This window comes from Juglans microcarpa x Juglans regia, chromosome 1D (assembly GCF_004785595.1).
Source record: "Juglans microcarpa x Juglans regia isolate MS1-56 chromosome 1D, Jm3101_v1.0, whole genome shotgun sequence".
Taxonomy (NCBI): domain Eukaryota; kingdom Viridiplantae; phylum Streptophyta; class Magnoliopsida; order Fagales; family Juglandaceae; genus Juglans; species Juglans microcarpa x Juglans regia.
Window position 1 is genome coordinate 19,571,884 of NC_054594.1, and position 24,181 is coordinate 19,596,064.

The 24,181-nt window shown below is 37.8% G+C and overlaps 1 protein-coding gene across 3 annotated transcripts; it reads left to right on the plus strand.

The window, feature by feature from the left end:
* The first annotated feature begins 6,077 nt into the window (after window positions 1-6,077).
* On the plus strand, window positions 6,078-23,976 carry LOC121266123 (AMSH-like ubiquitin thioesterase 3). Of its 3 annotated transcripts, none has more exons than XM_041169866.1 (15): window positions 6,078-6,300; window positions 8,767-8,831; window positions 8,933-9,008; window positions 9,097-9,294; window positions 9,604-9,704; window positions 11,470-11,575; window positions 11,667-11,713; window positions 11,981-12,302; window positions 12,468-12,557; window positions 12,674-12,736; window positions 21,416-21,490; window positions 22,323-22,385; window positions 23,089-23,141; window positions 23,550-23,765; window positions 23,873-23,976. In XM_041169866.1, exons 1-14 carry the CDS (start codon window positions 6,202-6,204, stop codon window positions 23,722-23,724), a joined length of 1,533 nt encoding a protein of 510 aa, XP_041025800.1. In that variant the 5' UTR covers window positions 6,078-6,201; the 3' UTR covers window positions 23,725-23,765; window positions 23,873-23,976. The 3 variants fall into 3 exon arrangements, with proteins under 3 accessions (XP_041025800.1, XP_041025805.1, XP_041025792.1); XM_041169871.1 differs by having other exon boundaries at window positions 23,879-23,976; XM_041169858.1 differs by lacking the exon at window positions 23,873-23,976 and having other exon boundaries at window positions 23,550-23,834.
* The last annotated feature ends 205 nt before the right edge of the window (window positions 23,977-24,181 follow it).

Consider the following 24,181-nt stretch of genomic DNA (forward strand, 5'->3'; position numbering starts at 1 on the left):
AGAATTATGAAAAACAAATTATCTCCACTAATTAGATAAGTAGACGATAAATAGACAAGTTAACTCCACTAATTATGAGATGTGTAAAGTAGCCTTAATGATTGGTACTACTCCAACAATTCCAGCACTAAACCAAGCGACAAATTGGTATATCATAATATTATACTGCTAGATCTATGTAGAGATATTACAAAAACAAACTTATTAAATGATGTAGTTTGATATGAAATTACTCATTTTTTAAACAAAAATTATTTCCAGGAATGGACTTATATCTATAAAGGGTTGGAAACTTAGAACTAAAAGAAGCATATGCTAAAGTCTTATAAACAGGCGAAATGGGTTGATAGCAACTGTACAAGGGCCTTTTTCCAGGGATATTCAGCTTCACATTTTAGGTAAAGTTGAACTTTATGAGAAAACTAAACACTGAACTTTTCAGCGTTTGTATGAGAAGAATGAACATATTGTTAATTTCATAGAAGGCAGGCTGATTGACTCCCAACTGTCGACATTGCAGAGGAGGAGGGCAATGGAATTCTAAAGGGGCCTGTCTTTGTGAGACTCAGCCTATAACAAATGAGACTCATCTTGCACCCTATCTATGGATGATGAACATTATTCATATATAATAACAGAGATGAAAATGCCAGTATTTTACCTCAACGTTACAAAAATAACATACTACAGAAAGGATGGGCATCCCTTAATTTATAGACATTCGGGAATACAAACTGGACATGGGAAGATCCAAGACTGCAACCACTAGTGCCTCTCTGGGGTTCCTGACTCCTGGAATGAGCCTCTCTATGCAACCTTGTTGATATCACAGCTTGACTCATTCAGTATTCACTAAGAATTTTGTGCAGCCACACCTTAAAATAGAGTATTGCCTCTTGTTCACTTTGACAGTACAAGGCCATATAATATATACATATAAGAATTTAAATATAATCTCATGAATTGTGGGATACGAAACAGTTGTAAAACAGCTAAAAAGGAAAACACTAATTGACCAACTTGAACTACAGTGGTAGCTTGATCTTCGAAAGTTGACTTCATGGATTGATATCTTTGGAGTGAATTACGCCTAGAACAGAGGGTGTGCTGACAAGCCTGACATCCCCCCTCAAGCTCAACGGAGGTAAGCATATGGTGAGCATGTCTCGAAGTGGTGAAAATTTCGATGCTGCAAGTGGCTTTGTTAGAACATTAACCGGTTGATCTTTGCCGGAAATGAAATGAACATCAAGTTGACGATGAGTAACACATCCGTAGACAAAGTAAAAATCAATGGCAACATGTTTGGTGCGAACATGAAAAATAGGATTAACTGAGAGATAGGTAGCGCCAATATTGTCACACCAGAGAATCAGGGGCTTTAGAAGAAAAATTCCAAGTTCCTTTAATAGCTTGTAACCATATGAGTCCAGCAGTGGAATTTGAAAGTGCCTGATACTCGGCTTCTGTGCTTGAACAGGCCACAGTTTGTTGTTTCTTTGAACTCCATGAAATGAAATTTGTTCCAAAGTAAATAAGATAGCCACTTGTAGAGTAGCGATCATCAAGATACCTGGCCCAATTAGCATTTGAGAAAGCTTGCAAAATGGTATTTGAAGTGGTACCAATAACAAGGCCATGTGATGATGTTGAACGGAGATAGCGTAGAATACATTTAATGGTAGTCCAATAATTTATCATAGGACACTGCATGTACTGGCAAACCCAATTTATAGCATAAGAAAGATCAGACCGTGTTAGTAAAAAATATTGTAGAGCACCATCCGTGCTACGGTAGAAAGTTAGATTCGAAAAAGCCTCATTATCAAACAGGGAGAGGTTCTGTGTAGAGGACATGGGGGTTGTGATTGGCTTCGCATGGTGCATATTTGTTCTCTGTAAAAGATCTGTAATATAGCGAGATTGAGAGAGAAAAATCTTGTTAGAGTTTCAGTGGGTTTCAATGCCGATAAATAAAAGGACCCAAGTCCTTGATGGGAAGATCATGAAGCAATTGTTGAAGAAGAGTGTCAATGTCCATCCGTGAAGAACCAGTGATGATAATATCGTCCACATAGATTAGGAGAAATAGTTGCACATTTTTTTATGATACAGAAACAATGAAGGATCAGCCTTAGAGGAATGAAAACCCAACTCAAGTAGATGTTGGCTCAACCTCGAGAACTAAGCACGAGGTGCTTGTTTTAGACCATAGATGGCACGGTTCAACTTGCAGACATGGTGAGGGTATTGAGGATGAATGAACTTTTGTGGTTAGGACATAAAAATAATCTCTAATAGTTGTCCATGTAGGAAGGTATTTTGGACATCCAACTGATATATTGGCCATTGACATGAGACGACAATGGATAGAACCAACCGAATTGTTTGAGGCTTGATGACAAGACTATAGGTCTCGATATAGTCAAGACCAGGTTGCTGAGTGTAGCCTTTAGAGACAAGGCGAGCCTTGTACCTTTCAATGGAACCATCTGCACGATGCTTGAGGCGAAATACCCATTTTGAACCAACCAAATTCATGGAAGGATGAAACAGAACCAAAGACCACATGCGACTCTTCAGTAGTGCATCAAATTCAGAGTTCATTGTTGGGGGCCAAGCAGCATCTTTGAATGCAACGGTGAAAGAAGTGGACTCCAAAGTAGTGGAGAGGTCGGTGGTAACAACCATGGCACGAGGTGGATAAGGAACAGTGCCATTGATGTGGGTCTTAGGCTTGGTGATGTTGTTCTGCAGCCAAGTATGCATAGAACGAGCAACACTTGTAGTTGGAAGAGGTGTAGGTGAAGCTGCTAGAGGTGGCGGGCTAAAAACTACAGATTGATGCCTGGGTGCATGTTGCAGAGGAGAGCATGCCTGTGTTGAGGAAGAAGATGGTGGCATGTGATCACTATGAGTGGATGAATTAATAGGCGCTGCGCTTGGAGAGAAATGAGACTAAGGCCCATTGGTGGAATCACTTGCTTGGACCTGCAAAAAAGATGTAAGAAAAACGGTGTGGGCTGATGGGGCACCACAGGTTAGTTGTTGCTGGGCGTCCCGAAAGGTAAAACATTGCTCATCAAACTGAACATCTCGTGAGATGTAAATACGATCATTGGGCTAATAAAAACACTTATATCCTTTGTGAGATGGGCTGTAACCCAAAAAAATGCACAATTTGGATCGATAATCCAATTTATGAGAATTATAAGGGCGCAGGTTGGGCCAACATGCACAACTAAAAATTTTGAAAAATCTGTAATCGAGCCTGGTTAGAGACAAAGAAGAAAGAGCAGACAGACTTTTAATAAGAGGTGACAGAAGATGATTGATGAGATAACATGCCGTGAAAAAGGCATTAGTCCAATATTATTGAGGAACACTTGCATGGGCCATGAGTGAAGGCCTAGTTTCAACAATATGTTGATGTTTGCGTTCTACAGAGCCATTTTGTTCATGGATGTGCGGACAAATAAGACGATGAGTGATACCAATAGAAAAAAATAAGCATTGAGACGCTAATATTCACCTCCCCAATCAGTTTGAATCATTTTAATTTTAAGTTCAAACCGACGTTAAACAAGCAGTTGGAAATTATAAAAGGTACGTTCAACATCATATTTGTGAACTAAAGGATAAAACCATGTGAATTTACTGAAATCATCAACAAATATCACATAATAACGGTACTCATCAACAGAAGGAACATGAGAGGGTCCCCAAACATCAGAAAAAACAAGATCTAAAACATTATTGGATTTTGATGGAGATAAATAAAAAGGAAGTTTGTGACTTTTGGCTTGTTGACACGCTAAATGAAAAGACGAATGGCCAAGCCAACAATGCCAGGTATCAAGTGAAGCACGCTCGCTAATGAAAGCAGCTTTGGAAGAAGATGAGGATGGTGGAGAGAGAAGGTACAGTCCATCTTTAGTTGGTCCATGGAGTAGAATTTTTTCCGTTTTGAGATCCTTGGCATAGGAAAAACGAGGGTGAAATTAAAAAAAGACATCATTATCTGAGATATAAGATTTTTTTGAATTGAAGGAACATGTAAAAGTTGACGTAAGAATAAGGATTTGGAAGGAGAAGAAATACGAGAGTCACCCGTGTGATGAATAGGCAAACTTGCACCATTGCCTACACGAATTTGATCAGTACTAGTATATTTATCAACTCTGAGATGTAAATTGGACAACTCAAAAGTGAGGTGATGAGTTGCAGCTGTGCCAGCGACTAAAAGATTGCCTTTATTCGACGAAGCAAGACTAAGTCGTGAGTTCATGACACTGGCTTGAGACTGAAGATAGAAGGTTTGCTCCAAAGTAGTCCATACTGCACATGAAGTGTGTAATCCAATGACCTGAGCCAACACTTCTTCAAAAAGGGAAGAAACAATGGCAGAGAGCAAGAGCTGATCTTGTTGATACCATGCAATATATTCTAGATTAAGGGTTAAGGTGGGAGAAGTGATGTCGAAAGTAGAGGTGGCAATCATGGGTGGAGGTGGGGGGCGAGAGCCATCAACAAAGGAATAAAGACGCTGGCCATTGAGATAGGGTAGGAGTTGTGCTTTCCACAGTAGATAGTTTTGACATGTGAGATTTATGGTAAGATGGTGACAAATATTGGGAAGAGAGATAGAAGATGAAGTCGTTTGAGAACTGGCTGAAGACAAAGACAGTTGAGAGAAAAAAAATAGAGAACGACGTTTGTCAATAATGGCTCTAAAACTATAAAACAGAGTATTGTCTCTTGTTCACTTTGATAGTACAAGACTGTATAATATATACACATAAGACTTTAAATATAATCCCATGAATTGTGGGATATGAAATCGTTGTACAACAATAAAAAAAGAAAACATTAACTGACCAGCTTGAACTATAGTGACAACTTGATCTTCAGAGGTTGACTTCCTGGATTGATATCTTTGGCCTATCTAGATAATTTGGGAGTAAGGAAGCTGAAGAATGGCTAGTCTATGAGGCAGATACCTTACAGTTGTAATTATGCAATGCGGTCCATAATCTTCCAAAGTGGATTTTGGAATGTCCTATTTTTGGTCCTTCTTGTGCATATTGGTAGATCAATATCCAACCTCCAATGCCTTGAAGTGTAGGCTAGTAGAAAAAAGGTGTGGGTTTAATCAGTAAGATGTGTTTATAGAGCAATTTATGCATATTTCCACTCTTTCAACTAAACAATATCCAATTCTAATTTTTTATTGGATACATCCAACCTGTCTTAACATATATATATATATATATATATATATATTTCAAATTAATCCAATGCAACCATTAAGGACAGTAGTTCTGAGCACCCTAACCACTTCGATTTTTGATCTTAGGACTAAGATAAATCTTCTAATATAATTAGCATAGTGTTAATTAATGTGCATTAACCTAGTGTTTTGTTCGTTAAATCTAATACTATTTTACGTTTTTTACATTTACAGGAATGTGATGGAAATGAATTAGGGTTTTAGAGAATGTGACTAAATCCATGTTTAAGAATAATTAGGAATTTGATAGAATTGTGAGAGTATAAGAGAATTTTATATGTAGTTTATCTTTTATGTACTATTTATGCTTACCAAAATTTTCTTATATCTTATTTTAATAGGTGATAGAAAAAATCTGAAAGAAATGAAAATTATTTATACAGTACTATAGTTTTAGAATGTGTAAAACTTGTACACTCATTTTGAAAAAAATAGATAAATTTAAAATATACATAAAAAAATTCATTTTTTTTAATAATGAGCATCACTTTTTTCCAATAAAGTAGACCAATATTATATAAAATATAATTATATCTAACATTACTTTTATTATAAATTGTGAATATTTTTTTTATTCATTCTCCAAGTCTAAGATATAAACTATGTATGTTCCATTAGATAGTAAAATTGTTTCATATCATCTTATATCATTATTATAATTTTTTTAAATTTACATATAAAATATAGTAAAGAATTTAACTTTTTAAAATTTTAAAATAATAATAATATTAAAAAATAATAATCTAATGATATATTTTTTCAAATTTCTTCTAAAATCACTAGAAGTCAGGCAGTGTTATTGTCGCTCAGAGAGAGAGAGAGAGAGAGGAGAGAGGGACTCGTGTGCCTTTTCTGGGAATTCAATCTGAGTTGCAGAGAACTGGCATTTTCCTCACTGCCTTCGGAGAAAGATGAATGTCAACGTGGACTTGGTGGCTCGGACAGTCCAGGTCGACAACCGGATTCCTCTCCGTAATTACTATCGGATCGCCGATAATCTTCTCAAACAGGTTCGTTCAATTCTCTCTCATTTATCTGTAATCGAACTTTTTTAAGTGTGTGCTTTACTAATCTCAATTTCAATTTAATGGTCACTTCGGTTGAATTATTGCATGCTGATTATCAAATTAGATGGCCTTGTGAGATTTTAATTCTATTTCACTATGGAAATCTGCTGCTCCAGGGTTTTCGTTGCTGTATTATGTATTGATATGGTATGAAATTTGAATAATTATAAGGAATTAATCAATCGTTGGCAATTTGAGGTGCCTAAGGCCTCCAACAGTACTCAAATCTTGGATGCAAACTGATGATTTCATTTTGGTTCGCTTAAAGAACTTAAATAGACAATTACATGAATGACCTACTATGGACATGATGACATTAGCCCCAAGGAAACAACCCACGTTCAATCACAATGTGACCCTCTTAAAGAAACAAACCCACTAAAACATAACTTCAAAACACGACCCAACTAACATAATTCATGATCCCACGGACACAAACCCACTAACATAAGACTCAAGCTGAAATTGATGCTTCTAGAATCATAACATACTCCCCCTCTTCAAAAGACCTTTGTCCACAAGGTCAAGAAAGTTTCCACCAAAGCTCATCCAAAATCTTCCCAAGTTCCATTGCCATCCATGTACTCCTGAGATGTGTCCTCCTCAATTCCTTCCAGCAAATAAATTATTGGCCTATTGCATCGATGTCCGGGTTGAAAATTTTCATCACAGTAATAGCAAAGGCCTCGATCCCTTCTCTCCTGCATCTGAGCTGGGGTAATTCGTTTAACAGGTAAGGTTGGCCTTTGTTGTGGTTGTTGGTGGTGGGGTTTGTTTGATTACTTGGTTTTGGGCCTGGTGGAGGGGCATGTAGTCTTAATAAAGGAGTTGGCATAGGAAGACTGGGCAGGTTGGTTCGTTGTGGTGGGCTAGGTAGGGAGTGGTGCGGAGTTCTCTATAGGACTTCTTCTTCTTGCAAACGGGCTAATTCAAAGGCTGTCGAAAGAGTTGTAGGCTGGAACATGGTGACAACAACTCTCAAATCATCACGTTAGCCACTAAGAAAGGTGTTGATGCGAAACTCTTCGGTGAGTCCATTGATTCGATTAGATAAGAGCTCGAATTGGGTTTGATATTCTTTAACACTAAACACTTGTCAGAGCTTAGTAAAAGCTTCTACTGGATCTTCGTAAGCCGATGGACCAAAGCGAATTTTGAGGGCTGAAACAAACTCCTCCCAAGTGTGGACTGGACTCGAGTCCATGAGCCAGCAATACTAAGAAAGAGCCTTTCCTTCCATATGGAAGGATGCAATTTGGTGCCGGTGATCATCAGGGTTATTACAATAGGCAAAAAACTGTTGGGCCTTGAGGATCCACTCAGTGGGCTTAGCTCCATCAAATTTAGGAAAATCCAATCGCAAGGTATGAGCCTGAATTCCTCCATGTCCTTCAAATAGAGGGTTTCCATTGAGCTTCACATTACTACTTCCACCCCAAGAAGAACCTTCTCTGGAGTTAGCATTTCCCACGGTAAGAGCTAATTGATCATAACTAGCCGTGAGATTGCTGAGTTGCTGCAATACAGTTTCCGAGTTGCTGCAATACAGTTTCCAACAATTGTCATTGGCGAACTTGTTCATCCTTTAGATGGTTAGCTCCCCTTTAAGATTAGCCACAACTTCTGAGAGTTGTGTGTTGCAAGTCCCTTCACCCATGTCGCAGGAACATGGCTCTGAGACCACTTGTTATGTATTGATATGGTATGAATTTTTTATAATAAGGAATTAATCAATTGTAGGCAATTCGAGGTGCCTAAGGCCTCCAACAGTACTCAAATCTTGGATGCAAACTACTGATTTCATTTTGGTATGCTTAAAGAACTTAAATAGAAAATTACATGAATGACCCACTACGGACACAATGACATTAGCCCCAAGGCAACAACCTACGTTCAATCACAATGTGACCCACTTAAAGTTACAGACCCACTAACACATAACTTCAAAATGCGACCCAACTAACATAATTCATGATCCCATGGACTCAAACCCACTAACATAAGACTCAAGCCGAATTTGATGCTTCTAGAATCATAACATGCTGTGAGTGTTTTATACTGTATTGGCAAATTTTTTGAAGTGGCAAGTAAAACAATAGCATCGCCTCTGAGTTTTACTGCCAATGGAATATAGAAAGCAATTTCTAATACTGGCAGATGGATGTGAACCTGTCAGTTGGTGTTTAATGGCTTTGTAAAGTGTTTGTTTATATGGTTTCTCGACATTTTACTATCAGAAGAAAAGTGCGTTACTGATATTTAACCATATTGTCTGTGGCATATTGAGGATTTAATGCTTAGGTGTGGCCTAATTTTGAAGCATGGTTTTTGGGACCATTACCTTTTATTTATAGGGGTTTCATTCCCTTTATCTATAATGGCTTACTATGTTTTGTTCAATGCGCTCAGGCTAGTATCTATCGGGAGGAGAAGAATGTTGTAGATTTGTATATCATGCTTCTTAGATATTCGAGGTAAGGAAAGGAAATTGGTGTGGGTATTTCCTCGTGTTGCTGAAAATGATGTCTTAGATTTACAAGTTTTTTTTAAATTTTTTATTTGTAACTTGCTGCAGTTTGGTGTCTGAAACTATACCATTTCATCGAGATTACCAGGTTCTGCTTCCAAAAGAAAGAACACAACATAAGAAGGTGAGAATTGCTAAGTTTTTTTTTTTTTTTGAGTTTGTCCAATATATGGTCGCATGTATCCGTGTGGTTTTTCTTCTTTGCATTGCAGAGATTGTCATCAGTGCTGGATGAGGCTGAATCTTTGAAGCCAGAGTACCTGTGTCGAGTGGATGAACTGAAAAAGGCCCATTCTGGATCCAGATTGCCTCAACTTGATGGCCCAGAATCAACTTCACGTGGCTCAGACACATCTCTAGAGTGGGCTGCTGTCAATAGAAATTCTTACTTGAGCATTGACATGAAGCAGGTATAGACCCAGCTATATGAAATTATTAACTGATAATTGCATGGGTACTCATTTTCTGGTCATTTGATTTATCTGACAATACAGTGCTTAGGAAGTTTTCTTTCCCATTTCTTTTTTTTCTTTGGCATAATTTCTCAGTCATAATGTTCTTTTGTCTTAATGCTTTCTCGTACATTGTATGGACTTTGTAGGAACATTCATTTTTTTTTTTCATATACCTTCAGTCAATTTGTTTGATTTCTAACGTTTTTTGCTCTTTAGTGTAGAATTCTTATTTTGCACTGTAATTTTTTCTTTTCATTGCTGCAGTATGCTAGTGTGGCACCTCAGTCTTCATGGAAATATAACAATCATCGTCCTCAAGGTTTATCATCAAATTCCATGCAAATTGAGCAGCAGTTCCAAAATCTGTAAGTAGATTATTATTATGATTCTATTATCATGATGACTGGAGACATGAGGCCCATATAGGACAGTAATATCTTTGAACCATGCAAAATCAGCCCTTCGTAAATGGGGGGACCCTTTTACCTTTTATATCTGTTCAAGTGAGGAGCTGGCAGCATACGAGTTTATATATGGTGGGATGAATAGTCCTTTTATGCTATCACATGAGCCATTGCGTTGGCTTTTGGATGTTTTCTGTTGATTCTTGATAGCCAGCTTTCAAGATAAAGGACAACAGGAAATTTATAGTGATTATGTAAATTTTGTAGCGTTGCACCAGGTAAAGAAGGGCAGAGGGAGAGGTTATGGTGCAACATCATATAGATATGTTTGTTGTATCTATAAATTGAAGAAAAAACTTCTTGTTTAAACAAAGTCCAATATGTTTGCATGTGAATATGACATCTGCGGCCTCTTGACTACGAGTTCAAATTATTTTAGGGCATTGAAGTAAATTCTATTGGATCAGTATGTCTATGCTAACCTGATTTAGGGCACTTCCCATTCATGAAATTTGAGGTTAGCAATTTTGTACTCTGATGAGATGCTACAATTTAAAGGGCTTTGGTTTGAGTTTATCATGTGCAGGTGTCCATCAGAGACTTGACTCATAGTAGACCTCATATTCAAGAGGGAGGCCCTTAGCCCATTTGTCACAGGCCTTTCTGAACCTGCTCAGTTCACCCAACACAAGCTATAATAGGACCCAGAGATTTTTTGCCCTGATAAAAGGCTCAGATTGTAGATGTTGGTAGGTAGGGGCGTCTACTTTATTCTACATGTGCACTTTTTAAGAACCCTTACAGCTAAGGTTAGAGCAACGAAATGGACAAACCCCTACGGGTTGGCTCGAGTGGTAAAGGCCTTGGGCTTGGGGGTATGCTCCCCCAAGTCTAAGGTTCAAATCTCATTGGGTGCAAACAATCTCTAAGGGCCATTGGACTAGGAGATTTTCCCTTTGACTTATCCGAGGTGCACTTGCGGGAAACTCTTTGCCGAGAGCCTATTTCTAGACACCTAGTGCCAATAAAAAAAAAATGAAATGGGCAAGGACTTGAGTGATCTTCTATTGATTACTACCTATCCACGTATTGGCATTTAAGGAAGTACCAATCCTTTTAAAAAGTTATATAATATAACCTTATAATATAACATACCTACTATCTTGTATACTACCTGGGTAATTGGGCTTTGATTAGGTATATCTCTCTTGTATACTACCTGTGTACTTGGGCTTTGCCTAATTATGAGGATCAATAAATTTCTTACTTATAAAAAAAAAATGCCTAGGCAAAAGTTAAATATTAGAAACTGGTAGCAAGAAGTGTATGCTCTGAGAATGAAGCTACGAAAGCCACAAAAGAGCACCTTTACTTGCTCCTGGTCTTGTGAGATGATTTCTGAAGAGACTGCCACCTTAAATTTGATTCCGTAAGGTGTCTCACCTTGATGTGAACCTCCGAAATGCTTCGTTAATCCTATGTAGTTGTTGATCCTCTGGCAGCTCTAATCTCCTATACTGTTCTCATTGAGCATTCTTTTAGTTCATCTGTTCTTGGTTTTGTTCAAGCTACAAACATTATTATGTATGCTGTAGTGTACTAGAAATCTAGAGAGAGTGGGCTGTATATTCTCTAACTTGAACTGGTCCTTTGGCTAAACCACGTATTTTAGTGTTGTAGTTTCTGTGGGGATAACCCATAAAAATTAATATTTGTAAATGTGCAGATCATTTAGTTTACCTCCTCCGAAGAAGGAAACTTTATCTAGACACTCTTTCTTTGGTCCAAACGGTCTTCGGGGACAGTGGCTAGGACCTAGTGCAGAAACAAAGGTGGAACTCATTCTTTGGTCCACACTAATTAATATTTCTTCTTCTTCTTCTGGCCTAAACTTCATGAAGTAATGAAGAGTAATGTGTACAGGTTCAATATCCAAACAACATGGACTTAAACCCTACAGAAACTTCAGGGTAAGGACTTCTGCTGAAGTTTTCCATTTTCAGCTATGCCTTCAAACTTTTCTTTTTATAAGTAAGAAGTATTTGTAATTTTATTAGAAACGAATGCTATGCCTTCACACTTTTGTTACTTTCTTTGTTTTTATGTTTTAAACTTCTCTCACATGGCGTCAAAATGAATTTGAAAGAATGACTATTTTACTTTCTATTTATCGTCCAAGTTTCTTCCTTCTAAATTGTGGCTGCTCTTAACATTTGAAATTTCATCCGTGGAAATAGTCTGAATCAGGCTGGCCAATGTGATCTTGTGGCAGCAAAAGATGGCAATCCCACTGGAAACAGATATACAATGGAGTCAGTGCTCTCCTTGGATGATGGTAGATGGTCACGTCCTACTGAGTCATGCTCTCTGTTGATCAATGAATCAAGGGAAGATCCTTTCCAGTTGTTCAAGCAACCTTCCATTCCTCCTGTCCTTGCTCAACTGCAGCAGGACGTCACTCCAATTCCTCCCTCAAAAGTTGCTGATCCAAGACCTGGACCAGCTAAATCTTCTCAGGATGGGATGCCGAATTCTGAGTCATATCAACATCTACACATTGTAGGATTTCTCTGCAGACTCTTGTTTAAACAAAAAACACGTTTGTCTATTTCTTGGAAACATCAGGATAATTTTTCCTTTTCCTTTTCCTTTTTACTTTTAAAAGGTCATATGCATCTAGTTCTTGATGAAAATGATGCTAGTTCCATGTAATTTATATTGCAGCCTGTAAAAATGATGGAAGATTTCTTGAGGTTAGCTCGGGCAAACACTCAAAAGAATTTGGAGACATGTGGTGTTCTTGCGGGTTTGCTGGTATGACTAACTAAATCTTTTAAGAACAAAAATGATAGTGTATTCAGAGGGGAAAAAAGGTTAGTAGTGAAGTTGATCTCATTGTTTATTATGTTTCCAATTTTGCATGGCTGTAGAAAAACAAGGTTTTTCACATCACTTCGCTTATAATCCCAAAGCAAGAGTCAACTGCCGATTCGGTAAGATGGTTATCAATTTATATTCTTCTTTATGCCCTCTCTCTCTCTCTCTCTCTCTCTCTCTCTCTCTCTCTCTCTCTCCAATACATAGTTAGTTTGCGTTCTGTTTGTTGTTATAAGGTTTGTCTTAGTCCCCCACCCCCAAAAGCAAATATATTGGCTTTGAAGCAACAAAATGCTAAAGGAATATTGAGTATGTGTTATAATTATCAAATATTTAGGTATTTGGAAGAATTTGAGATTCTTGCACATTTGATCACCATCCGAGATTAGGTCTTATTCCCTTTGCAGATGTGCCCTTAACCTCCGATGCTAATGGAGATCGTGTCAAGTAATAATTTCAAATATCCCTGATTTAATTGAACTTCCTTTGCCAATATTTCTTCATTTCTTCCAAGTATCACTAACTGTTTTTATTGTGGTTTTCTTTAAAGCGCTTGTATAAACTTCACTATTACTAGGTGCACCCCTTCATTGTATCTTTTAATTACGATTTTTCTGTTATGTGATTTGCTTGAAACCATAGAGAAAAGAGGCAGCTAGAATTTGTATGTAGCCTCTCTCATACATTTACCATATATAGATTGCAAATATATATTCACTATCTAGATAGGTGTATGTCTTGTATATTTCATGTGTGCTCGGATTGTGCATTTTGCGGCTGTTAATGAAGCATTATTATTTAATCAAGATTGAAAATATAGTAAAATGAATGCTTTTGCACATTCCTCTCACTAACACATTCTTTTAATTCTAATACTCCCTCTCAAACTGGAGCATATAGATCATACAAAGCCAACTTGGAACAAGTTCATTCTAACTGATTACAATAGAGATATGGTGAATATGTCAACTAACTGGTCTCCAGACTTCACGGATGGTGTAGATATATCATATATCTACACTAAGTATCTTATCTCGAATGAAATGACAATAAACCTTAATATCCTTGGTTCTTTTATGAAAACAAATGTGTTAGATGTAATATATAATGTGACCTGGTTATCTTAAAACAAAGGGATATGAGTTAGAGGTGAATCCAATCTTTTGGAGAAATTATTATAACCACGTCAGTCTATCAATATGCCACCACAATCTGTTTCTTGCTTTTCCAAGGGACCAAGTTTCTGCCTAAGAACAATATCCTATAGTAGAACGTCTATCTAGAGAGGCCTGTCCAATATGTATCAGTAAAACCTTCTATCCTGAGATGTCCATCTGAGCTATACACTATCCCAAGACCTGGAGCTTTCGTCAAATACTTAATACGAGTGATAGCTTCCAAATGTGAAACACTAAGAACCTCCAAGTATTGACTAACAATACTAACTTCATATGAAGTATACGACCCCTGGTTATTGCTTAAGACCATTCAAAGACTTTATTAGCTTGTAGATAGAACCTTGATACCCCCCCCCCCCCAAAAAAAAAAAACAAAAAGCAATTAACTTGGGTGGTTGCTCCACATAAATTTTCTCATGTAAATCTCCATGTCAAAAAGCATTTCCAATGTCCAAGTCAAACAAGGGCCTATCAAGATTGGCAAGCTAAGAAATTAGGTAATGAAGTAATGAGATCTTTACAAATAGAGGAAATGTCTTATTGTAATCAATACCATATGGCTCCATGTAGCCCCTGGCAACCCAACAAGCCTTCCATATTTCAGCGAAGCCATCACGCATGAACTTAACAGTGCATACCCATTTACATCCATCAGTCTGTTTACAGGCCATAAAGCAACAAGTTCCCAAGTCTCATTTTGATGCAAGGCCTTAATTTGCATTTCCATAGCTGTATCAAACCCAAATTAGATGAAGCAATTATCTCTAACGGTAACATGTATACGCCTTAAGTGGAGCAGTCAGATGTTATGGTGACAACTCTTTGCGAGGAGAGATTGGACTCAACAAATATGGAATTGGCGAGGAGACATGAACATATTGTGGTGGGCATCGTGTCTCGTGTCAGATTTTGGTATGACAAATGGTGGGGTGAACGAAGCCTCCAAGACACCTTCCCTGCCATTTTTGAGCTTGCATGAGAAAATGATGTAGCGATAACCGATCTCTTAGTCTTTTCTAGTGGCTCCCCTCAATGGAATGTAGATTTCATTAAGACAACCTAAGATTGAGAGTTGGAGACTATCACAGAGTTATATGAGGCATTGTATTTCGTAAGCATGACAAAGGGTACCATAGATAAGATGAGCTAGAGCTTCTCCAAGAAAGGTAACTTCATTGTCAGATCATTTTACCAAGTTCTAACGAGCCCTGGAATGACCATGTTAACATGGAAGAGGATATGGCAGACAAAAGCTCCTTCAAGCAGCTTTTTTCATATGGACAAGATCCTCACCACAGATAATTCAAGGAAATGCCGGGTAATGGTGTTGGACTAGTGTTGTATGTGTAAGAAGTGTTATAGAGATACTTTTACAAAGATGCTTTCTATATCTAGATGGTATGGCAGATAAATAGCTTGGTTGTAAATAGACTTAACATGTAAATAGATAACGTGTATAGTAAACTAAATAGATAGGTGTACAGTAAAACTAGTAGCAATTAATCTCTGGAATCACGCTGAACAGACAGTGCTCGGTTGTAACCCTTTTCTATATAAATGAAGGAAAACAATGGAAAGAGGTATTCAGACCAATTTGATATGGTACCAGAGCCCCTACTTTGATATTCATCTCTGTGGTTTTAATCCTTGAGTGTTGGTGTGTTGCGACGGGAGGAAATTTTTTTCTCTCGCTGTTTCCGCAAGTTTCTCTCTCTTTTTTTTTTTTTTGGTATTCTCGATTGGGAGTTGGAGCTGTCTATGGTGTTTTCACTTGTGGGCTCGAGTATTTGGTAGCTGTCAGAGTTATTTTGGGGGTTGCGAATACTGTTTTGCCTTGCGGGCTTCTTCTTTTGGTGCCTTCTCGTGGTGGTTGGGCAGTTGTGGGGCAATTGGCCATTTCTGTGGCAAACGGCAGTTTCTGTGGCGGTTGACTCCTTCTATGGGTGGCTGTGTGGTGGTCGGCTACGTCTGTGGTGGTTTGCCATGATCCTGTTCTGGGTAGTGCAGTTTGGTGCTTGTCGGCAGTTTCTGAATACCTCCCATAGAAAACCTAGATTCCCTTTCGAAAATTAGAGAGAGAAAACCCTCGTGCCACGTCACTCAATCGTCCCCAAAGGTATTCATGATGTTTGTAAGTATAGAGGCACGCAAAATGTTCAAATCGCTGATGGCAGTACTCTTCCTATTACTGCTATTAGTAATTTGGGCTCTTCATTTCGCAATGTTTTTGTCTCTCCTAGATTGTCTACCAATTTGATTTCTATTGGACATTGGTAGATAATAAATGTGATGTTCACTTTTCTCATGGTGGTTGTCTTGTGCAGGATCAGGTGTCCGGGACGGTGATCACGAAGGGGCCTAAAATAGGACGTTTATTTCCCTTATAGTTTTCTATTCTTAATGTTGTTTCTCTTGCTTGTACGGCTACTGCCAATACTAATGAAGTCTGGCATAAGAAATTAGGTTATCCTAATTCTGTTGTCTTGACTCATCTTATGAAACATGGTTTTTTGGGCAATAAAAATTCCTTTTCTTTTTCTCCTATATCTTTTGATTGTGCTACTTGTCGTTTTGGTAAAATTAAAACTTTACCTTTTCCTGCATATGGTAGTCGTACTTCTAACTATTTTGAGATTGTGCATACTGACATTTGGGGTGTGAGTCCTGTTATTTCTCATGGTCAGTATCATTATTTTGTGACGTTTATCGATGATTATAGTCGATTCACCTGGATATATTCTCCGTTCTAAAGCTGATGTGTTTTCTGTCTTTCAAAAATCTGTTGCCCTTGTTGAGTTACAATTCAGTGCTTGTATCAAAACTTTACGCTCTGACTCAAGGGGGAGCATGTCTCATTCTTTTCAAACTTTTCTTCAGCAAAAGGTGATCATTTTCCAGCGTTATTGTCCTTATACTCCTCAACAAAATGGAGTCGTTGAGCGTAAAAATCGTCTCTTAGATGTCGTCTGTACTTTGTTGATTGATTTTTTTGTACCTTCTAAGTTCTGGGTATAAGCTTTATCTACTGCTGTCTGTTTGATTAATCGTTTGTCTACTACTACTCTAGATTATGATTCTCCTTATTTTCGATTATTTGGCATATCTCCTAAATATCAATCCTTTCATACCTTTGGGTGTGTTTGTTTTGTTTATCTACCACCTGTTGAGTGTCACAAGCTTGCTGCACAGTTTGTCACGTGTGCCTTTATGGGATAAAGTCCTATTCAAAAAGGATTTGTTTGTTATGATGCTCATGCAAATAAATCCCGAATCTCACGGAATGTGATTTTCTTCGAAAATCAATATTTCTTTCAGTCTGGTAAATTATGATCCTCCTATTAATCTTCTTCCCGCTTTTGATGATGTGTCTTCTTCTATTAAGAGATTTCAACCAGGTATGGTGTATCATTGACGTCTTTCCCCTTCTTCAATGCCCCTTCCAAACACTGATTCGTCATCTGATTTTGCGGTTCCTATACCTTGGCACTCCACTCGGGTTACACATCCACCAGATAGGTATGGTTTTCCTCACATTTCGCTTACTGCCACTCTCGACACTATTTCTGTTCCTCACTCTTATACCCAGGCATCCACCCAAGCGTGTTGGCAGCAGACCATGCAAGAGGAAATCCAAACTCTTCAAGACAATCATACTTGGGACCTTATAATTTGTCTCTCTGATGTCAAACCTATTGGTTGTAAATGGGTGTAATGGGTGTACCTAGTCAAGTTTCGAGCTGATGGCTCACTGGACAGATATAAGGCCCGTCTCGTGGCTCTTTGGAACCGACAGGAGTATGGTATTGATTATGAAGAAGCATTTGCACTTGTTGTCAAAATGACTACTGTGTGGACTATCTTAGCACTTGCTGCGTCACAAGGATGGTCTCTCCGGCGGATGGATGTGAAGAATGATTTTCTACATGGGGATTTGAAGGAAGAAATCTCTATGTACCCACCTCCCGGCATGTTTGCTACACCTTCCTCAGAGGTTTGTCGGCTACACCGATCCTTGTATGGACTGAAACAGGCTCCGCATGCATGGTTTGATAAATTTCGCTCTAACCTGCTTGCTTTTCATTTTACTCAGAGTCTGTTTGATTTCTCTCTTTTTCTTCGCAAGACTTCTGCAGGAATCGTATTACTTCTCGTATATGTCAATGACATTGTGATCATTGGCTTCGATACTGAGTTAATTAAGCAATTACAACAAATGTTTTGAATACCGTACAGGACGCCGTACCGGACGCCGTACCGGTCAAGGCACTGAAACGAAATATTTCAGTACCGGTACCGTTTCGGGATAACGTTTCGGGATAGTCGATATATGAATAAATTATATATATAAATATATATTCTAAAATAATAGTCTATATATAAATAAATTATATATAAATACATATATATAAAAATTATAAATAGTCTAATCTGAATTGGGAGTTAAAAAATAAGCTTGTAGTTTGAAAAAATGAAAAAAAAAAAAAAACACAGGCCGAAATATTGGCCGGTACTGGCCGAAATATAGGCCGGTACAACCGGTACCGGCCGGTATGACCGGTATTTTGGCCGGTATGGAACAGATATAGTACCTGTACCGGCCGGACGGCCGAAAAGAAAAATTTCGGCCGTACCGACCGGTACGGTACGAAATTTAAAACACTGATTACAACAGCATCTCAAGGCTTCTTTTCACATAAAAGATCTTGGTCCCCTGCAATACTTTCTTGGCCTTGAGGTACAACTTACTCCAACTGGTACGTTGTTACACCAACACAAATACACGCAAGACGTTATTTCATTGGGTGGTATCCAATCGGGTAACTCTGTTTTTACTCTCTTGGAGGTAAATCTTAAGCTTCATCAGGAAGAAGGGGAGCTTCTATCAGATCCATCCTTGTTGACATATGGCGATTACTCGTCCTGACATTTCTTTCGCTGTACAGCAAGTTAGTCAATTTATGCAGGCTCACCGACATCTTCATTTAGCCGTTGTCTGTCGCATTATCCGATATCTAAATGGCACCTCTATACGCGGGTTGTTCTTTCCTAAAGAATCTTCCTTACAATTGGTGGGGGTATAGTGATGCTAATTGGGTCGGATGTACAGACACTCGTCGCTCTGTTACTGGCTGGTGCATGTTCTTAGGCAATGCACTCATTTCTTGGAAGAGTAAGAAGCAAGACAGAGTTTTCAAGTCCTCTACTGTGTCTGAGTATCGTACTATGTCTTCTGCATGCTCTGAGATCACATGGCTTCTTGGGTTATTGGGTGAACTTGATTTTCCTCAGCTACATCCCACTCATTTTCATGCTGATAATATCAGTGCTATTTAGGTCGCCGGTAATCTTGTCTTCCATGAGCGTACGAAACATATCGAAGTCGATTGTCATTCTATACATGAATCCTTTGACAAACATGTGATTACTCTCCCTCACATTTCCACTGAACGTCAAACTACAGACATATTCACTAAAGCTCTTTCTCGGCACCGGCATCAGTTCTTAGTTGACAAATTGATACTTCTTGATCCACCAGCATCAATTTGAGGGAGGATGTTACAGAGATACTTTTATAGAGATGCTTTCTATATCTAGATAGTATAGCAGATAAATAGCTTGGCTGTAAATAGACTTAACATGTAAATAGATAACGTGTACAGTAAACTAAATAGATAGCATGTACAGTAAAACCAGCAACAATTAATCTCTGGAATCACCCTGAACAAATAGTGCTCGGTTGTAACCCTTTTCTATATAAATGAAGGAAAACAATGGAAAGAGGTATTCAGACCAATTTGATAAGAAGAATGGTGAATCGTTATAACATTTGTTTTTACACTGCGAGGAGGCTAGGACTATGTGGGATGATTTTTCGCGAGAATCGGATTGTCATGGATCATGCCTCTTAGCCTAGTGGATTTTCTTGCATGCTGGAGAGGCCCCTGAGGCAACTCACGAGTGGTAGCAATCTGGAGAATGGTTCCTATATGTATGTGTTGGTGTATTTGGCGGGAGAGAAATGATAGAAACTTCGAAGACCATGAGAGATAATGGATGAGCTTAAAGTTTTCTTTTTTAAAACTTTGTTCTTATGGGGGTGGGGGCCATTGTTTGTAATGGGCTAAATGTCCATGATATTCTCCTTTTGATTGTAAACTCTAATTAGGTTATTCTCATGTATACTCCCTGTGTACTTGGGTTTTGCCTACTTCTATGAATAAAACTTCTTGATTACCTATAAAAAAAAATATGGAATTGGAATTGAGACCGGTGAGATATTGGCTCAAGAGTATAATCATGCAAAGATGAACATCTGTAAATTATGGAGTAGACTCGAACAAACTTGAGATTGGCACAAGTAGCATTGAAGAACAGGATTATATTAAGTTCCAAGAATATCCACAAGTTGCACCCTACAAGTTAGTGGTTCAGCAACCCATATCTATGTCCAGGGAGTAACCCTTTTGGCTTTTAGAATAACCAAGAAAGACACATATACCAGCACGGAGATCAAGCTTATGATAATTGGGACCCAATATGTGAACGTAGCAGACATGCCCTAAAATCCTTGGTGGCAAGAAAAGGGAAATGAAGAAGAAAATTTTCACTATGGCAACCGCAATTCTTATTCTGCCATGCATGCCACCACCGAGAATGACGGAACTAATGGCAGAGTTGACAAAGATATCATAGTGATGATGATGTTGATGGTGCCATCTACCCCCAGTCAGGGGTATTAAGTCCCAAAGTATAATCACGTAAAGATGAACATCCGTAAATTATGGAGTAGATTCAAACAAACTTGAGATCAGCACTAGTGAAGTAGCATTGAAGAACAAGATTATATTAAGTTCCAAGAATATCCACTAGTTGAACCCTACAAGTTTGTGGTTCCAATGGAACCCAATATGTGAACGTAGCAGACACACCCAAAACCCCTTCGTGGCAAGACAAGGGGGATGAAGACAATAATTGGGGATGAAGAAGAAAAGTCCACTATGGCAACCACAATTCTTGTTCTGCCATGCACACACCACCACCGACGATGACGGAACTGATGGCAAAGTTGACGATATCATAGTGATGACGTTGATATCGGTGCCATCTACCCCCAGTCAGGGGCATTAAGCCCAATATTTTTCTACTTCACTATCAGTTATATCAAATGTGTGAGTGTGTGTGTGTGAGAGAGAGAGAGAGAGAGAGAGGGAGGGAGAGAGGGAAAATTAGAACAAAGAGCTAAACCCTAAACCCGTTGCTTTACCATCATGAAAATATAGAGAGAAAATAGGAGGCTAGATTTCATAAGTAGCCTCTCTCACACCTTAATTATATACATTCCTCTCACTAACATATTCTTCTAATTCGAAAAAACTTTTATAACATTCTCATATAAGAAAATGAATATAACATTTCCCTGCTGCTGATGCCTGCGGAAAGCAGTTTGTCTTTTTTTCTGTGTAGTCTCAGTTTTTATATTGGCAGAATTTTTATTCTGTACAACCTGTATTTATTTCTTTTTTATAAGTATAGACATATAACCACAGTGGGAGTCGAACCCATGACCTTTTGATAAATACAGGTTGTATTTATGTGTTAAACTCCCTGCATGTTCAGTGTCAGACTTTGAATGAGGAAGAAATATTTGAAGTTCAAGACAAATTATCGCTCTTTCAGCTTGGTTGGATCCACGTAAGTGTGTGAATACTCCGATGCCCAGTTGTTGTTAGCATTACTTCTCATTAAGTTTTGCATGCTCATTATTATCTCTGCTCTGAACTATTGGAATGTTGATTCGACAAAAAATTTAAATTATTGGAATATATAATATTATTTTTAGGGTTGTGAGCAGGCTGTTGACCTCACTGGTTTTACACTTTTTGTTGATGTTCTCTTTTTGAAGTAATAGGTATGAAGTCAGTTGGGGATTATCTAGTTCTGTTTTCCTTATGCTTATAAATATTGAATACAATCCTCAACGCGTGTGCTTTCCATGTACACTTGCTGTAATGGGAGGGACTAGTGTTGTCATTTTTCTCATGTTTTGCTTACAAATGATGATCATGTTGGTATGTCTATAGCTTTACATTATATTTTAAAAAAAAAAATCAGATAGCTGCCCGGATCATCCTTTTTTTATGAGTCTGGATAAACTCAGTCCCATGAAAAAAACATGTCATGTAAATATCAGAACCATCTTTAAGTTAGGGGCTCACTCTTATAGGTGCCATCCTTTTTTCTCCCCTTTCTTGGTTCAACTGAAATTATTTGGGAGTAGTAAAACTGTTTGTACTTTGTTTATGAGTTGATATGCCTTACTTTTACTGTTGATATTGTAAAGAAAAAAATTTATCATGAGAAATGCAGATTGTTTGAAAAGCCAAACTTTTGCATCCAACAACTCGTAGATTAAGTGATCTCATTTTCCTCCCTCAACCTTCTATGTTTTTCCTATAGTTTTATAATGTTTGTTATAGGCAGTTGTTTGACGTATTGACTATGTGTGCTACTAATGTGATGTCAGACACACCCATCACAGACCTGCTTCATGTCATCAGTAGATCTGCACACTCATTACTCCTACCAGGTAACAAATGGTATCACTTGTACTTTTCTTGGCTTTGACAGCTTTTGGCTTTAAAGTCAGTTGCACATTCATTATTTTTTAATTTAAAGTTTTTGTAGTGTTGCAATAAGTTGCAAAGTGTTTTAGTTTTACTGGAGCATGGGTCAATGCTTTCTTTTCTTTCTCATTCATTCTTTTTCCTTTTTCCATCCTTTCTATTTTGTAATATTCTTTTATCTTTATAAAGGCAACTTTAATACCAACTATTGGAACCATCTACATGGATCCTTTAATGCCACTTGGCTCAACAACCATGTCTTTTGTTGCCTGTCCAACAATTGTATTTTCAATCTTCTTGAATGCATTAGGTATGTGGTGGGCGGGTTATTTTGATGAGTAAGCGATGGTTGCATTAGCATGAAACTTGTTAGGGATAATGACAAATATCTGCTAAATACTTGGTTCTTGAAGCATTCATGAAGAGAGGGTAGCGATGAAAATATATAAACTAAGAGCATTAGTTATTTGGAGGTGTAAGCAAAACAGACAAATGGTGAAATTGCAATTGCAGACATTGGCATTAGTTATTTGGTGAATTTTTTTTCTCCACCAACCGGTTCAACCGCTTTTAGATTCGCATATTTGTTTCATTTCCCACAGTTTCCTGTTGTTATTATGTGTTTTTACTCTGCCGAACGGATTTCTTTGTGGTGTCATTGTGTAGGTTATGCTACCAGAAGCAATTGCGATTGTTATGGCCCCTACAGATACTTCGAGGTTGGTTTTCGTCTATCATCTATCAATTATCATATCAAACACATTCTGTATGAAGAAACACAATCTCTGCTTAGAATATATAATAGCAAAGCAAAATTTTGTAATCAATATCAATATTAGAAACAACGTCTAGATACAATTTCTGGTTGGACTTACGGTGTGTTAATCCTGACCGTTGGCAAGGCAACCACTGGAACTCTATATTTTCGTTCCTTTGATGCTGATTTAAAGATCTGCTAACCTGTGGTCTATTGTTTGGAAACGAAAACTGCAGCTTAACGGCACTACTCACTAGATTATATATTGAGAGAGCAAGATTATCAAAGGGGATAAATAGTCGGCACTCTTATGTATCTTGGTTGTATTTTTACTAGTTGGCATGCTAATATATATCCCATGCTACTGCAGTCCACATGGCATATTTCATCTCTCTGATCCAGCCGGTGTGTCCATGATTCGAAATTGCCAACAGCGTGGCTTTCATCCCCACGAAGAGACACCTGATGGAAACCCAATTTATGAGCATTGTTCACATGTATATATGAACCCGAATTTGAAGTTTGACGTAGTCGATCTTCGGTGAGACCGTGATTTTTCAGTGCTGATGAAGTTTTCTGATTAAAGGTATTTATACATACGTGCACATATATATGCATATGTACATCATCAAACAGTAAATCTATTTTCACCTTACAGAGGTACTGTAAATTCTTCTGGATTTTTTTGGGTAGATATAGGATGGATAGAATGCAGATTCATTTGTATGTTCAACCGTTTGTGAGAAAGCACAAGTCGGTCTTTGATTTTGTCATTGAAGTGATACATGACTGGCAAAGCACGTTTGCCTAGTTCGGTGAAATAATTATTTTTAAAAAATAGTATATATTTTATAAAAAAGTTGATTTCAATCAATAATTTAAGAAAATTAAGCAAATTAAACAATTAAAAACCAAAATCTTTCTAAAATACTTAGGAAAAAAGATTTTAAACTTTTTTGAAACAAATTAAGCAATTAGAAACCAAAATTAGTATTTTGAAAC